We start from the raw sequence: 16498 nt of genomic DNA, 5'->3' as shown, positions 1-16498 counted from the left end.
GAGTAGGACAAATGTAGATGATTCATTCATATATATATATGTTGTCACGGGGTGAAGAATCACTCGACAAGGGGTACGTGAAATCAAAAGCCCCAGAGGGTGGATTTATTGAACGTAGTGATGTGCCTGGTGAAATGTGCTCCTCCGTTTTCCGGTGGCCGGTGCTTCCCGTGTGCCCTTCGTGCTCTTCTGTGACGGTTAGGGTAAAAATGGGTGTCCAGACGTGCTCCAAAGTGGCTGGACTGTCGGTCACTCGCTGCTTTCTGAAAAGAGTAGAGAGAGGGATTAGACCAGCATTGCATTCGGTTCGAGACCGTCCTCTGAGTGCAGCGTGTGCTCCTTTTGAGTGTGCTGGCTGATGGGTAGCAGCTGTGACCAAACAATTTAGAAATAGGTACATTTCAGAAATTCAGGAAGCTTATAGGTGCTGGAACCTTCTGTAAAGTGTTTTTTAAGTAAAACACAATACTGTCAATTACATTCAGAACATTGGAAACCATGACTATTAGAAAACATCTCTCTGTTGCTTCAGAGGCCATAACATACTAAATCCAACTCTCAATAACCTTGGCCAAAACAATAAAGAGTTCAACATAAACTGCCAGTTGCACCAACAAAATAATACATAGTTCAACATAAAGTGTAAAGTCCACGCTAGCTGCTATATGTTTTGCATTGAGGTGATACTTGAGATTCGATCATGTGCTGCGGTGATATGCGAACGATGCGAACGCTAGTTGGTGCTTCAGTATAATCGGTCCGCCGAAACTCATCCAGTGAGAAACGTTCCGCGGTGCAATTTTACAGAAAATTAAGTTTCTACTATATTTAGTTGTAGCTTATCAGTGGTGACTGTCAGTTTATGTGCATATGACAGAAATTAATTAAAATCAATTAAATACGTAGTCAAACAGACGATGAACACTATTAACAGCAATTATTATATAATGCAATCACACTTACAGTATAGCAAAATGTGTTATTTCTGTATGTTGTTTCAGGGTTAGCATCATCTGAGGTCCTCTGAGGGGGTGACATCTTCTTCTCAGGTGCTCTGGATCCAGACTGAAGCTTGTGTAGATCCTAGTTACAGAGAAACAAATAAAGACATAATTAGCATAGCTGCTGTTCCAAACAAGTAAAATTAATTAGTTTACCCAAGCTAAAGAATAATACAGTGCAGAGACTGTAGAACTGGGGTAATATGGTCATATTTTCTTGACCTGGTAAGGACTCTAGCTGCTGCATTTTGGACTTCCTGTAGCTTGTTTATCGAGGATGCAGGACAACCACACTGTAAAAAATAAGTGTAATTTTAACTGTAAAATTTTGTAAAAAACGCTACGGAAAAAAACTGATAATAGGTTAACAGTAAGTTCCCGTACTATATACAGGGGAAAACTGTAAAAGATCTAACAAAGCATTTAATGTAAATTTACAGTAAAATTCTGTTAATTATACAGCTTTTAGAAGTAAAAAAAGAACAAATCAATGTATAATTTACAGTCTAAAACTGTAAACTGATATTCCCAGAATTCCCTGCGTGACACTCCACGTTTGAAAGTATTTTGTTTAAATAATCATGTTTTTAAATAGTTCTTGTTATCAGTTATGTACATTTGAGCTTTATGTTACATCTTCTGTTGCTTAATGAAAGTTTTTTGCATTATTTAAGTATCACGTGTGTTACCATGATGGTGTTTTGTGTTTCCATAAATGTGCACCTTCTATATGTTAATATATACTTCTGCTTGTGGTGAAGCTACTTGTGATGAGCTTTGATACTTCATGTGGCTTTCTCTTATACAGTACCATCTTTATTATTATGGTGGTTGTCAGTATTTTCAAGGTACAAAACAGATTTAATTTTGTGTGTTGTTGAATTTACTGGTTTATATTCACATTTTCTTGTTTGTAAATTACAGCTTTATATTGTAAAATTAACAGTTTTTGACGTAAATGTGTTTACAGTTTTCTGTATTTTTACAAAATTATTCTGGCAACCACAGCTGCCAAAAAGTTTTTGTAAAAACAACAAGAAATTTTTTACAGTGCACCTAGAAGTGCATTACAATAGTCCAGTCTAGAGGTCATGAATGCATGAACTAGCTTTTCTGCATCAGAAACAGGAAACATATTTTGTAGCTTGGCAATGTTTCTAAGCTGGCAAAAGCTGTTTTTGTAATATTGGATATATTCTTTTTAAAAAGACAAGTTGCTGTCTATAATTTAACACCCATATTCTTGACTGTAGAGGTAGTAACAGTACATCAATCTAGTTGCAAATTGTAATTTACGATATTCTGTGTACTATATAATATATCTGTCTCATCCAAATTTAATAGGAAAAAATTATTGCATTTTTAACACACTCTGTTAGCTTAGATAATTTAGAAGTTGTCTGGTCTCATTGAGATATATAGTTGAGTATCATCAGCATAACAGTGGTAAGTAATTCCCTATATTCTAATAATATTACCAAGGTGCAACATGTATATTGAAAATAGCAGAGGACCTAGGACAGATCCTTGTGGCACTCCATATATCACTGGTGATAAATGAGATGACTCCCCATTTAAATAAACAAAGTTGTAGCGATCGGACAGGTAGGATCTAAATCATCTTAGAGGCTGCCCTTTAATACCTGTATAGTTTTGTAATGGATCTATGAATATGTCATGATCTATGGTGTCGAAAGCAGCACTAAAATCAAGTAAAACAAGCAATGAGATGCAGCCTAGATCTGAATGGAAGATTTAAAGTGGGCCTATAATTTGCCAGTTCACCCGGATCTAGTTGTGGTTTATAATAAGAGGCTTAATAACTGCCAGCTTTAATGGTTTTGGGATGTGACCTAAAGATAATGAGGAGTTAATAATATTGAGAAGCAGTTTTTCTGCTACAGATAAATCTTTAAGTAATTTAGTGGATCTAATAAACATGTTGTTGGTTAAGATGCAGTGATAAGTTTATTTAGCTCTTCCTATCCTATAGTCGTAAAGTGCTGCAGTTTTTCTTTAGGTGCAATGGCTGAAACTGAAGTATAAGATGTTGTAAAATCTACATTTCTTATTGTATTTCTGATGTTATCTATTTAATCGAGCTTGTCCTCCAAAAAACAAACAAACAAAAAAAAAAAACGACCATATAGGTTGTTTGTGCAAGCACCTTATTACGTCCTATATTTACGTTTTAAAGTTAAGCGCCCTCTAGCGGGCATAAAAATAATGATAGTATCGCGTTGCGTCTGTCGTCATGAAATGATGTATAACGTCATTACCAATCAAAACGCACGTTTATTTAAATGCAATGTGCAGGCTTTTTACACCGATCTCAAAGTATTTCCTACATATTTTACTAGGTTGCTTATTCGTTCGAATTACCACACCTAACCCCACCCCTAAACCTAACCCTCACAGAAATCATGCTAAATTATGATTTATTGAGCATATACATTTTTGTGCACGTCCATTCCCTGGGATCGAACCCATTATAGCATGATTACATATCATGGTATAACGCAATAACCTGCCGACTGAGCTAAACGAAATGCAAACCAGAGTGCAAATAAAAGAGTACAAAACATTAATATGAAAAAGACCTTTTGCCGATAGGTGCGTAGTATACGCTCTGATGGGTCATATTTCAGGGATTTGGTCAAATGACCTATATGAGTGTATTGGTTGGAGGACAGGTTGATTTAATCAGTGAAGAAATTCATAAAGTCATTACTATTAAACTGTGAGGGAATATTTAAAGCGGGTGGCATCTGGTTATTTGTTAATCTAGCCACTGTGCAAAATAAAAACCTTGGATTATTTTGGTTATTTTCAACGAGTTTGTAGATATGCTCTACCCTGGCAGTATTTAGAGCATGTTTATAGCTGGACATACTGTTATTCCATGCAATTCTAAAAACTTCCAAGTTATTTTTTCTTGATTTGCGCTTAAGACTACGAGTTTCTTTCTTGAGAAAGTGGGTATTACATTTATACCATGGCACAGTACATTTTTCTCTAACTTTTTTCAATTTGATGGGGCAACAGCTTCTAATCTATTAGAGAAGATAGTGCCCATGTTGCCAGTCATTTCGTCTAGTTCATGTGTATTTATTGGTACGCAGAGCATTTGAGATAAATCAGGTAGGTTATTTGCGAATCTGTCTTTGGTGACTGGAACAATAGTTCTGCCCAGATGGTAACGCTGAGTGGGCCTGGTGACAGTTTGCTTGACTCCAGAAGAGTTTATTAGGTCAGTAAAGTCCTAATGCATCTTTTGTATTATCAATGTGAATGTTAAAATCTCAAACAATTAGAGCTTTATCAGATGTAACCAAAAGGTCTGAGAGGAAATCTTCAAATCCTTCTAGGAATTATGGGTACGATTTAATACACAGTAGCCAGAGCAAGAGATACAATAGATTTATTTTGCATATCTGACAGTGTAAAATTAAGCAGAATTATTTAGAATGAGCTAAACCTTTATCCTGTTTTCTGGGTAACATTGAGAATATCACTATATATTGTTGCAACACCTCCCCCACGACCAGTCTGATGGGGATCATGATTATAACAGTAGTTTGGTAGACTCATTTAGAGTAATATAATAATTTGGTTTTAGCCAGGTTTCAGTCAAGCAGAGTACATCAATGTGATCATTTCATTTACAATAACTGCTTTGGGTGTGAGTGATCTAATGTTTATGAGCCCAAACTTTAAAAATTGTTTTTGTTCTATTTTTTAAATTTTTCTGGTTTGATCACGAAAAGATTTTTTCTAGATCCTACATTAGATTTATATTTTGACCTTACTATTCAGGGAACAGACACAGTCTTAATAGATTGGACGGCACTTGTATTTCTATCAATTAAAGCTGAGGTAACTTTTGAACTGCTTGTGTCTTGCGGAAGAACATCGTAGCCGGAACTACTTCTCTCTGTTTATGTCTATGAAGAATCACAAAGGTACTGGGTTACTCCGCCGCGGTGCCCCCGAAGCAATCTAAAATAGTCAGAATATAAACACATATTATAGGTGTACACTAGTGATTCAGGACAAGCCAAAAACACGGTTTGGAAAATGGATTCATGGTGTACTCGCTTATTATATAATTTTTTCTACATTTTGAACATAAACAAAGTTACGGACCGCAGCTCTGATTGGTTGTTTCTTACCGGGAGTGGATGACTTTCTGCAAATGGCAATAGGACCACTGGGAGGAGCCAGAGGAGCTTGATTTTTTTCACAGATTATCTGTCTCATATTCTACTGTCAGGACATAATGACAGGTTTAACAAATATGTAAAAAATATATTTTTACAAAAGTTACCTACTGCAGCTTTAAGCGGGTAGAACAAAAGCCATCATAACAGTTATTTGAGAACTGGCTTACTAGTCATATGGAGCGAAACGTCCTGTAGATGTTGTCCGAAAGGAGATCTGCTCCGATTCTGCTGGGGTGCAGGCCATCAGCGCGAAAAAGCCTAGGATCCTGCCAGAAAAGATTCCAGTTATTAACACAGAGCAGTTTCTGTTCTTTACACCATGACAATAACCATTATTGGTTATATATATTTAAATTATTATTTTATTCATCAATTAGTTTACTGTACAATTAAGATTTAGTCATTGCAATACACTGTGATGTGAAGAGGTTGCGGTAGGTCTTCAGATGAAATATGCCACGGTCATGGAGCAGTGCCAACAGAGCAGATTAATGCTGGGTTTCAGTGTATATGATCCTGACACTTGTTTGTCTGTATTTGATTTTTGCTGACAGGCACATGCTGAGCGAACAAAGCTGAGCCATGCTGGATCCAAGCCCTCCCTCTCTGAGAGCAGTCACTCACTCCCTCAGATAGCCATGAACAGCTGCAAGTACAATGGAGGAGTGGTAAGGCCACTGGGAAGCCTGGCAGCATCAAGACGCAACCTAGCAGAGCATGACTCTGAGACCCAGCCGCTCCAGACTCTTCACAGCTCCGGCCTGGAAGTGGTTGTCTCCAAGGGCAGTGGCGAGGACCCCAGCAAGGCGTCCAATGAGAGCCTGGTCCGAGAGAGTGGCAACGCACCACAGAAAAAAAATAAAGATATTGGCTACAAGTTGGGCCACAGGAGGGCACTTTTTGAGAAGCGCAAGCGGCTTAGTGACTATGCCCTGATATTCGGTATGTTTGGGATCGTTGTCATGGTAACAGAGACTGAACTGTCTTGGGGGGTTTACACTAAGGTAGGTGCTTCCTTCTTTTGCATTTTTCATAACAAATACACAAAATACGCTCATGATAAGCAGTGGGATCCAAAAGTTTGAAAAAGAAAGTTCTTGGATTAAAAATGTTAGTTATACTTTATTTGATAACACTTTAATTTACAGTGTCCTTGTAACACAGATTACATGTACTTACTATAGTAATAACAGTAAATTATGCATAATTACATGCAATAATCCTAAACCAAGCTCTATTCTTAACCCTACAATGTTGTTAGTTAATATTACTCAGTACTTAAATGTACAGTTGCACTGTAACAAGGACAGTGTAAAATAAGGTGTAATTTTTATTTTTAAAGGGGGGGTGAAATGCTCGTTTTCACTCAATATCCTGTTAATCTTGAGTACCTATAGAGTAGTACTGCATCCTTCATAACTCCAAAAAGTCTTTAGTTTTATTATATTCATAAGAGAAAGATAGTCTGTACCGATTTTTCCCGGAAAAACATGACCGACTGGAGGCGTGACGTGTGGGCGGAGCTAAAGAATCACGAGCGCCAGTAGGCTTTTTCGTAGAGAGCGTTTGGAAGCTGACATTACCTTGAGGAAAAAACCATTATCCAAAACAAACCATGGCTAACAGTCAGATTCAGCGAATATTTATGATCCAGAATCAGATCCCGAGGCTGAAACTGAACGAGAGCGGCAGCAGCAACGACTCGCTCCGAGCGGGGCTCGAACCCGGGACTCCGATGGGAGGCGGACGCACTAACAAGGAGGCAGAGATATTTTAAGAAATTTTACTCACCGCCTGCGGTTCCAACACACGATCGTTGTTGTTTTTCGTTTTTCGTTGGGACTGCATCATCCTTAAGAAATAAATGATACGCAAATCCGTCATCAAACTGGGCCTTGTTTGTAAAACAAGCATTTTCGAAATGCAGGGAACAAACACAAACACTTGCGCAACTCTGTTGATGCTCTGTAAAAATAAACTCCATCCACTGGTCCCTTAATGCTGTTTTTTCTTTGGTAATCTGTGCAGGGTTGTCTTGCCCTGGCAACCACATACACACTCCTTTTGTGACTTTTCGCGACGCTCTCGCTCTGATCAGTGAAGTCTGTTGTGCTCTCAGTGCTCTGCTATACGGAGCGCGCGCTCTTCCGGCAGAAGTGCCCTTAGGACCCATATAAGGAAATTCCGCTCCATCTAACGTCACACAGAGCCATACTCGAAAAAAACTTTCCGAAACTTGTGACAAACCGGAAGGAGTATTTTGGGAACAAAAATACTCCTTCAAACGTACAACTTAATTTTTGAAACTTTGTCCATGTTTAGCATGGGAATCCAACTCTTTAACAGTGTAAAAAACTCAGTATGCATGAAATAGCATTTCACCCCCCCTTTAAGTGTTCTTGCAACAGTATAATTATACAATTAAGTATTGAATAAGCTAATATTAATGAAATATATATTAAATATTAGGGTTAGTTCTGTGTAATTATATGTAATTTAGTGTTATTACTATAAGCAACAAGGACAGTGTAAATTAAAGTGTTACCAAAGTATCATTTAAATAAAGTAAATAAAAATATATTTAATTAAATGTTATAAAATAAAAAGAAATACTATTATTTTTACTATTATTCTATTCTAGTCTTTTCTATTTTATTTATTTTTCATAATGTCAGAGTTGTTCACAGGGCCAGCCCTGACCAATTTGCTGCCCTAGGCAAGATTTTACCTGGCGCCCCATGCATCACAGCCCATTTCACCCTGTCACTGTGTTCATGATTTAGCATATATATATATATACACACACACACACACACACACACACACACATTACAGCAGAACTGTTTCCAACACTCATAATAAATCCTCATATTAGAATGATTTCTAAAGGATCATGTGATAGACTGGATGTCACATGTGACACTGAAGAATGGAGTAATGATGCTGAAAATTCAGCTTTGCATCACAGAAATAAATGATAATTTAAAGTATAATAAATTGAAAACAAATTATTTTACATATTAATAATATATCACAATATTAAATTTTTTCTGTATTTTTGATCAAATAAATGCAGGCTTGATGAGCAGAAGAAACTTCTTTCAAAAACATTAAAAATAGTAATGTTTCCAAACTTTTGGCCTGTACTGTATCCCCCAAAACTGCACAACTGTAGAGTAAAACAGTAACAAAAAAGTGATAATAAAAAATGCGTCTTAAAACTGACATGATTGTACAAAATCACAGTCTGGGGACTCAGAACTCAGAACAACTGCTAACATTAAGTTTAAGGTAAAAATAACTGGCATGAAATTATAGTATCTTACTCCTATGCGATAAATTGTTCTTTCACTACATCTCTTTACCTCTGTCTTTATCCTCTTCTCTTCTTTTTGGCACTGTATCTATCGCAGACTATGCTCATTTATGTGTCATGTAAATTCGGCCTTCCGTCACAATCAGGAAACTTTCACTGTGTCTAGAACTGGTGCGAGCTGCCAGGCCCGTTTCTGTGTGTTAACAAAAGCAGTGCTGTCTACATTGGATGCGGCGTCGGGTACGCTCATAGACAGTAAAAGAAATGGACACAGCGACCCCATTGGAACTCAGTTGAGACAAGTGAAGCCCATTTTAAGCGTTTTTTAGCACTTCCGTTTCTGACGCGCAGACTCAAACGAAGCTTGACGACGTCAGCAACCTGTCTGACAGATGTACATCTTCTAGTAGCTGTGCGTGCAAACTGCCTTCGTTAATCTTGCAGAGACGGCGAGCTTGAGCGGGGAGTTCTTTGGCGTGAGTGAGCAGGAGTAAGTATTCTGATTAATTATTTTGTATAGTATTTTAAAATGTAACGCCAGTACGCCATATTAAGTTAATTGCCTGCGAGCTTCTCCTCCTGTCTGTACGGTAATGCGACAGAGAGACGAGTGGTTATGACGCAATCGTTAGCCTATTTTTTACAAAAACTGTTTATACAAGGCCATAATGTAACATAGAAGGTAATGGAGCCCTTTATACATTGTCGTGTATCTTTAAAAATAAATAATGGACAAACGGAGTCTTTAAACGCCTCAGCTGTAAAGTTATTCGCTGTCAAAGTGACGCCAAAATGAATGGAAGTCAAAGGGAATGCTAACGCAAGTGAAGTTCTGCTACAAGATGGCAGCACGCAGCCGACTTCAACTTCCGGTCGAGTTCCTTGCCCCCTGGGTACGCTACACAACAAATTACCAACAACTGATCGTGTATGCGCTCTGTTTCTGATGCACTTCAAGCACTCGATGAGCGGGGGAAGATTGAAGAGCCGGACTTTTTTTTTTTTTTTTGCTTTATTTGGTAGTATTTCGAATTAATGGTTTTTAAATAGTATCGTATTATAACAATAAAAAAAAAATAAATAAAAAAAATTCACTCGTTCACTCATTCTGGCGCCCCTATGGATGAGTGGCGCCCTTAGCATTTGCCTATACCGCCTATGCCACGGGCCGGCCCTGGTTGTTCATTACAAAAATAGATGATATATAAAATAAATATATATAAATAAAATCTGTGCTTTATTTATAATTTAATTGTCTACTTTATAATTAAGATTTTGTCACAGCGATGGTGTGAAGATGGTACAATAGGTCCTCTGATGAAATGTGCCAAAAATTAATAAGCAATTTTCTGCACTATTTTAGGTTTAAAAAAATACATTTGTAAATGTTAAAAAGTAGAAATAAAATAAATAAATAAATTTGTGACACTGATCATTTTGAATGTGGCTGTCAATAAAACAAAAGTGACAAACATAAAAACTGAAATTCATGATAATTCTTACTTTAACTTTCCACTGAAATGATAGTAGTCTCAGTCCTTTGGACCCCACTGTTCTTCACAAATTGTTTCATATCTTTATGATATGAATATACAGGCTTCATCATAGCACATACAGACATCACATTAATATTTGTCCTCTTAATCACCTTGATCTACTTTGGCATGTAGCTCTTCTCATCTCCTTACTGTTTTGTAGTCTTTCTCACAAGCAGTGCTGGAGGTCTTAGAGAGCTTAAATACTTTAAACTTTGAGGTAGGCCTATGTTTCAGACAACTCCCAAAGCAATTCTTAATGCAGGGTCCACGAAATGAGGTGTTTGGTTCTGTGACCACTCAGTTCCCTTGAGAAGTGGATTTTGTAATGGTTGTGCTATTTCTAGCCCTGTGGGAGAGAACCGCTACACTGCTACTGTCACATTCAGCTGAATTAACCGGATTATCACATGGCTTGATCTTGCATGAAAAATAGAAAGAAAGAAAAAAACAACAACGAACAATGGCATGTGAATGTCAGCAGGAAAGAAAGGCACACCAGATGTGTTTGTTAGGAGTCTGACCTTTAAAAAAAAAAACCTTGCGGTGACCAACAGGTACATTAATTAGTTTACCATGTAATCTGTCACTCGGGAAATTTATAACAATTTCAGACCTAATATTTTTTTTTCGTAGCGGGACCATTGGGACCTGGGGTTAAATTAGAAGGGGTAAGGGAGAAGGGAGTCTAATTTCACTGTTAAAATTAAATCTTTTAATTGCTTTTCTGTGGTTATATAAATTATGCACGCTTCGCTGAGTTTCTCATACTGGCAGAACATGAAATTCTGATTTGGGAATCTTTGCATAAAGATAGCCTGTTTTGTGCCTTCTATTACAAAACAGTAAGTTAAAAATAAATAAAAGTAAAAGCAACATTTTAAGCATAACATCATAAAATACAGGCTTATTGGCTGATGGCTTAAAATAGGCATTTTATGCTCTGAACTACATCTACCTTACCATTTATTACTTCTTCCAGTCTGTATGAAACATGCTGATCTGTAATCCAACAAATGATTTGTCGTACAACACTAACATTTCAACCAACAAGTCCTCACTCCCACCAACACATTTAAACTAAGTTGACAGGACAGTGCCCAAAAAAACGTTCAGGTATTCACATCATCAAATACACCCACAGAGCGTGATTGTGCATGTATGTCATAGGGAGTTTATACAGAGAGTAAACCTAATATCGAACATAATCAGATGTTTTGGTTTCCAATTGCTTGAGGTTCATTTGTTGCCATGGGGAATATTATGGAAAGCACATTTTTTTGTTCCTGACACAGTGGGGATTAACTCCTCCAGGGTGAAGCACTGCAGTGTATTGTGACGCAGATGGTTTAGACAGCATCTATTCATACAAAAATGTTTCATTTAGTAAGCATGATTTTATGACTTTAGCAGAAGCTGCAAGATTGTGTGCTGTGTTTGTTCATACTAATGGTGTGTTTCGTTTCTCTTTGTTGCAGGAATCTTCATATTCATTTGCACTGAAATGCCTTATCAGCCTTTCCACTGTTATTTTGCTTGGTCTTATAATAATGTACCACGCTCGGGAAATACAGGTTAGTTCTTGAGTATCAAGAATAAAAAGTTGAGTGTCTTGTATTTGAATGATCTATTAATACTCATTTTAAGGTGAAACGTGTAATTTATGTGTGATGAATATCAACAGACATAATTCAAAAACATTTTCAAGCAGGTTTTTCTAAACACTCCCACTCCAGCAGTTTTATATTCATCAGCATTGCTGCCTTGTTAAGGGTTTGCCCGTTCCCAGCATGCATTGCCGCATGATTATATTTGGCTGTTAATTTTATATAATTATTGTTTTGCTTTTTGCTGATGGTTTTATGCTGTTATTGTTGATTTTGTCATTATTGAGGCTTATGTGTGAAGTGCTGAGATCTATGTGGTTATACATATATAAAGGTAATATACAGAAAACTATTACTGACTTAAAATGAAAACAGATTTTTTAATAATAAATATTAATATAAACTCTATATAAGAATAGAAACATGGCAGATTAAGTTGAAAATGCTGAAATGCATTGTTGCTTTGACCAATGTTATTTTATTATCATTGATCTGCTTTTATAGCTTTTATTAATATTAATAAGTTGTTTTTATTTTTTGGCTTTATCTTAAGATTTCGTTTTAAGTTTGGTTAAAGTTTTAGTAATGTTGTGTGTTTTTGTCAATTTTCTAACTTGTTTTTTTATTCAATATTCATTTATATATTGAATTAGTTTTATTGCATTATTTTATTTATTTTAGTACTACATCAAATTAAACTTTGTCTTAGCAAATACCTGAAATCTACGGAGCCCCTCACATGACATGCAGTAAAAAATTGTAGGCTAAATCATGCGCACAATTTATTTATTTTTTCTTGCATGCCATGTCCGGGGCTCCGTAGAAATCAAATATGTTTAAGTTTTTAATATTTTATTTAATTTCAAGTAATAACGTTTTATTTATTTATTAATTTTTTCATCTTTTTGAGTTTACTGGCTAATTGAGATTTTTTTTGCATTTAGCGACCAATACAATTCAAATAGGCAAAATTAAGTAGTCAGACACAACTGAAAAATCTTAATCCATAATGTTGCCTTTATTTGTTTTTGTTCTAATTTTTTTTTACAGTGAGTGTTTACACTTTTTGAGGGAATCAGGCTGGTTTAATAATTTTCTGTATGTACTAAGTTAGAATACAAGAAGGAGTGGTCACACTTTATTTTAGGGTCCAATTTTCACTATTAACTAACCATTAACTATGACTTATTTGCTGCTTATTAATAGTTTATAAGGTAGTAGTTAAGTTTAGGGTATTGGGTAGGATTATGGATGGCATGCATTATATGTACTTTATAAGCACTAATAAACGGCCAATATGTTAATAATAGACATGCTAATAAGCAACTACTTATTAGTGTGAATTGGACCCCATACTAAAGTGTTACCGAAGGTTTTTACCATCAAAAAAATTTCACACTTCACCTTTAAGGCATCACTTGACATTACATTCCACTAATACATGTTTTCCAGAGGACGTCTGAGTTTCTCTTAACCGCTCTGCTAAATACACCCTATTCTTCACCTGCTCCCCACAGCTGTTCATGGTCGACAATGGGGCGGATGACTGGAGGATAGCCATGACATATGAGCGCATCTTCTTCATTGTCCTGGAGCTGCTGGTGTGTGCTATTCACCCAATCCCGGGCCAGTATGTGTTCACATGGACGGCCCGGCTGGCTTTCACCTACGTGCCCTCCGTGGCAGACGCCGACGTAGACATCATCCTTTCCATCCCCATGTTCCTCCGCCTCTACCTGATTGGCCGGGTCATGCTCCTTCACAGCAAACTCTTCACAGACGCATCCTCACGCAGCATAGGTGCCCTCAACAAGATCAACTTTAACACTCGATTCGTCATGAAGACCCTTATGACCATCTGCCCGGGCACCGTTCTGCTGGTCTTCAGCATCTCCTCCTGGATCATCGCAGCCTGGACCGTTCGGGTCTGTGAAAGGTATGGCACCACAGCGATTGTGATCCCAAGCTACACAGCTATACCCCTCCCCTCCACTCGTTCTCTCTTGCTCTCTTTTTCTGTCTCTGTCTCTCGCTCTCCTCTCTGCATCTCCCACTCACTCATTCCCTCCAGGAGCATCTCCAACAGCCTCACGCTGCTTGTATGAAGAGCTTTTCTCCCATCAGCTCTGCGATTGCACCACAAATCCCAGTCCATGTTTTGTAAGAAGTCTTAGCAATTGTTAAATAATTCATGACTGCCTAATTGTTTGTTTGCGGAATGGTTTGTTTTGGTAATCTTGAGGAGCCCCAGGGATACCCACTTCAAAAACTGCATCATCATGATCTCATCCCATGAGGCAGTGTAGATTTTGAAATATTAAGGCACATTAGGAAATGGACATAAAGAGCCTTGTTGGGCTAAAGCAGCACTGTGATGGATGGGTTATATAAAAAAGACAGTGATCATTAACTGTTTTATCTGTACTCTGTCTTTGCCATTCCTGCCTGTGTTACCTGCTTCTCCTTACCTTTACCTCTCCAACACATGCCTTGTATCAGAATCAATTTAACCACAAATTAAACATAATTCATTCATTCAATTCTTTGCAGAAACTTCAAGCTCCATTCGCACTGTCAGCAACTTGCAATAAAAAAAACCCAACTAAAAGCTATTCGATTTCAGTGAGAGTTGCCAATGTCCAGTGATACGACCACATTGAGAAATGTTTATTCTATCCAGACACGAATGAGGTGATGCAATGCGGCAACCACTAATAGGAATACAGCGGAGTTTCACTTGATTCATCTCCTGTGAGATACTGTAGGCAAGATGTGAATGTTACCCCAAGCAATTAGATTCATAAACTGATAATTGTTTGTCTTGTTCATTGCATGATGCATTTATGACCTGCTGCAATTACTAGACAAACATTTCTCTCTGCTGAATGATCATTTTTAGCAGAAAGAGAACTGACATTTTTACTGGCTATGTATTTAGTTTGTGATGAGATTTTCAAAAGCTATGGCCAGTTATGCAGCCCAGCAATAATATGACACAGCAAAAATTAGCGGTGAACAGTAGCCTATAAAATGCTGTCAGTGTGAACAAGGGCACTAGAAGTTTAGTATGAATATATAATAGAGCGGAGTAAAAAGTTATATTCAGATTAATTGCGATCTTCATTCTCCTTTAAAATTCTTGATAGATCATGTACTCTAAGCTACGACAAAGAAAGGCATATTTTACCAGAGTTTGAAGAGAATGTAAAATATTCAAAAGGTGTGTATCATGATTTGGACTTCAGTAATCGACAGTGCATTCAGTGTAGTCCGAGTCACAAACAAATGACTTTTTAAACAGAAAACAAAAACTAAAATCAAAATTTGACCAAATTGGAAAATATATTGACACCTAGCCTTGTCTCTTTCCAGCTACACTCTTAAAAATAAAGGTCCCATAAGGAGGGTTTCATAGTGATGCCATATAAGAACAATTTTTTTTTATTATTAGTGTGAAATATATTTTAGTAATCTGAAGACCTTTTACCACTATAAACAACCTTTTGTGCAATGGGCAGTTTCCATGAATGTTAAACGTTCTATCATCGCCGGTAAAGAACCTTTGCTTTTAAGAGTGTAAGGCAAACAAAAGAAATGCTTTGCCAAAGAAAAGATATGACAAGGAGAGGTGTCAGTAACTCATCTCTGTGACAGAAAGATGGTGCACTTCCCAAAGGCTGTTCACAAAAGCAGCAGTCTCTGGCAATATTTCACTTTTGTGGGTTTTATAAGAGACTGAACAGGCAATAATGAAGAGTTTGGAGTGGTAAACGAGGTGAAGGTTTTGATGTTACACCATACCACTACCCAGCACTCTGCACCCCAGTCTCATCGGCTGCAATGCACGACACGATGCTGCCCACACTCTGGTTTTTTTCTTGCGTGAGTAATTTGCATTGCATATGTGTGCCTGTATGAACGTATGGGAAGAGGTTTCGAGTGCGTGTGTGTGACTATAATTCACTGTTGTACTTTCTATTTCCCCTCTATGCTGCTCCATAGGGATGCCATGTGAGTCCTCGTTCTCTAGCCGTGGAAAACCTATCATTGTTCATTGAGCTGGTGCCACTGCTGCTCTAAGAGGGGGGAGGGGTGGGATTCGCCAGCTCTGACTGAACAATACAAACTCCAGTAGATTAATTTATTGATAAAAACAAAAGGGTATAACGTGTGAATGTGGCACCATCCGCAAAAGAGAAGTTGCACTAATGGTTTCGAAAGCTATGATTTGTGCAGCACTGTGAATCAAGCGTCTCTTTCTAAAGTGCTCAGGAGTAGGAGGGAGGAGGAGGAGGAGGGAGTTTGTGTTAAAATGGAGCAGCTCCTTCAAATCACCTTTACAAACAGGCCTGAGGGTAACTCTTTTTTTCCCGGTTATTCTTTCAGCAGCTGTTATTGAACCATAATACGCCCCAGCACAAAAGAGAGCTTCATAAATACCTGTGAAACAAATCTTTATATTTTACCTGATACATCTGCTTTTCTTTGAATCTTTATAGTATTCAAATGTAGGTTGGTGTAACGGTAAGGTCAAATGTATTTATCTTGAACCTTTTCTGTTACGACACAGAAAATGTGTTTAAGCAGATGAACAACGCTTGGCCCCATATAGATGACGATTTGAGCACAAAAAGGTGGAATGTTGCTGTCCATTCTAGCACAGTCTCCTCCGACTTGAGGAAAGCAAGGTTTTTGGATGCTAGATTATTGGGTGCCCACTTCTGGTAAACTATGAAACAGCATGGTAGTCTTTCATGTTTACTGCTTTGTCGTCATTCAAAAGAGGCGCTCGTTTCTCCAAAGTGCTGCTAAATTG

General features: G+C 37.4%; 1 protein-coding gene across 1 annotated transcript; it reads left to right on the top strand.

Moving 5' to 3' along the window:
- Window positions 1–5542: 5542 nt before the first annotated feature.
- Window positions 5543–15052, top strand: LOC113070481 (small conductance calcium-activated potassium channel protein 2). The gene is made up of 3 exons (XM_026243780.1): window positions 5543–6228; window positions 11554–11649; window positions 13200–15052. Exons 1-3 carry the CDS (start codon window positions 5863–5865, stop codon window positions 13785–13787), a joined length of 1050 nt encoding a protein of 349 aa, XP_026099565.1. The 5' UTR covers window positions 5543–5862; the 3' UTR covers window positions 13788–15052.
- The last annotated feature ends 1446 nt before the right edge of the window (window positions 15053–16498 follow it).

The sequence above is a fragment of the Carassius auratus genome, unplaced genomic scaffold, assembly GCF_003368295.1.
Source record: "Carassius auratus strain Wakin unplaced genomic scaffold, ASM336829v1 scaf_tig00004491, whole genome shotgun sequence".
NCBI lineage: Eukaryota > Metazoa > Chordata > Actinopteri > Cypriniformes > Cyprinidae > Carassius > Carassius auratus.
The sequence above is the reverse complement of the archived record's forward strand: the minus strand, read 5'-3'. Positions and strand labels throughout refer to the sequence as shown.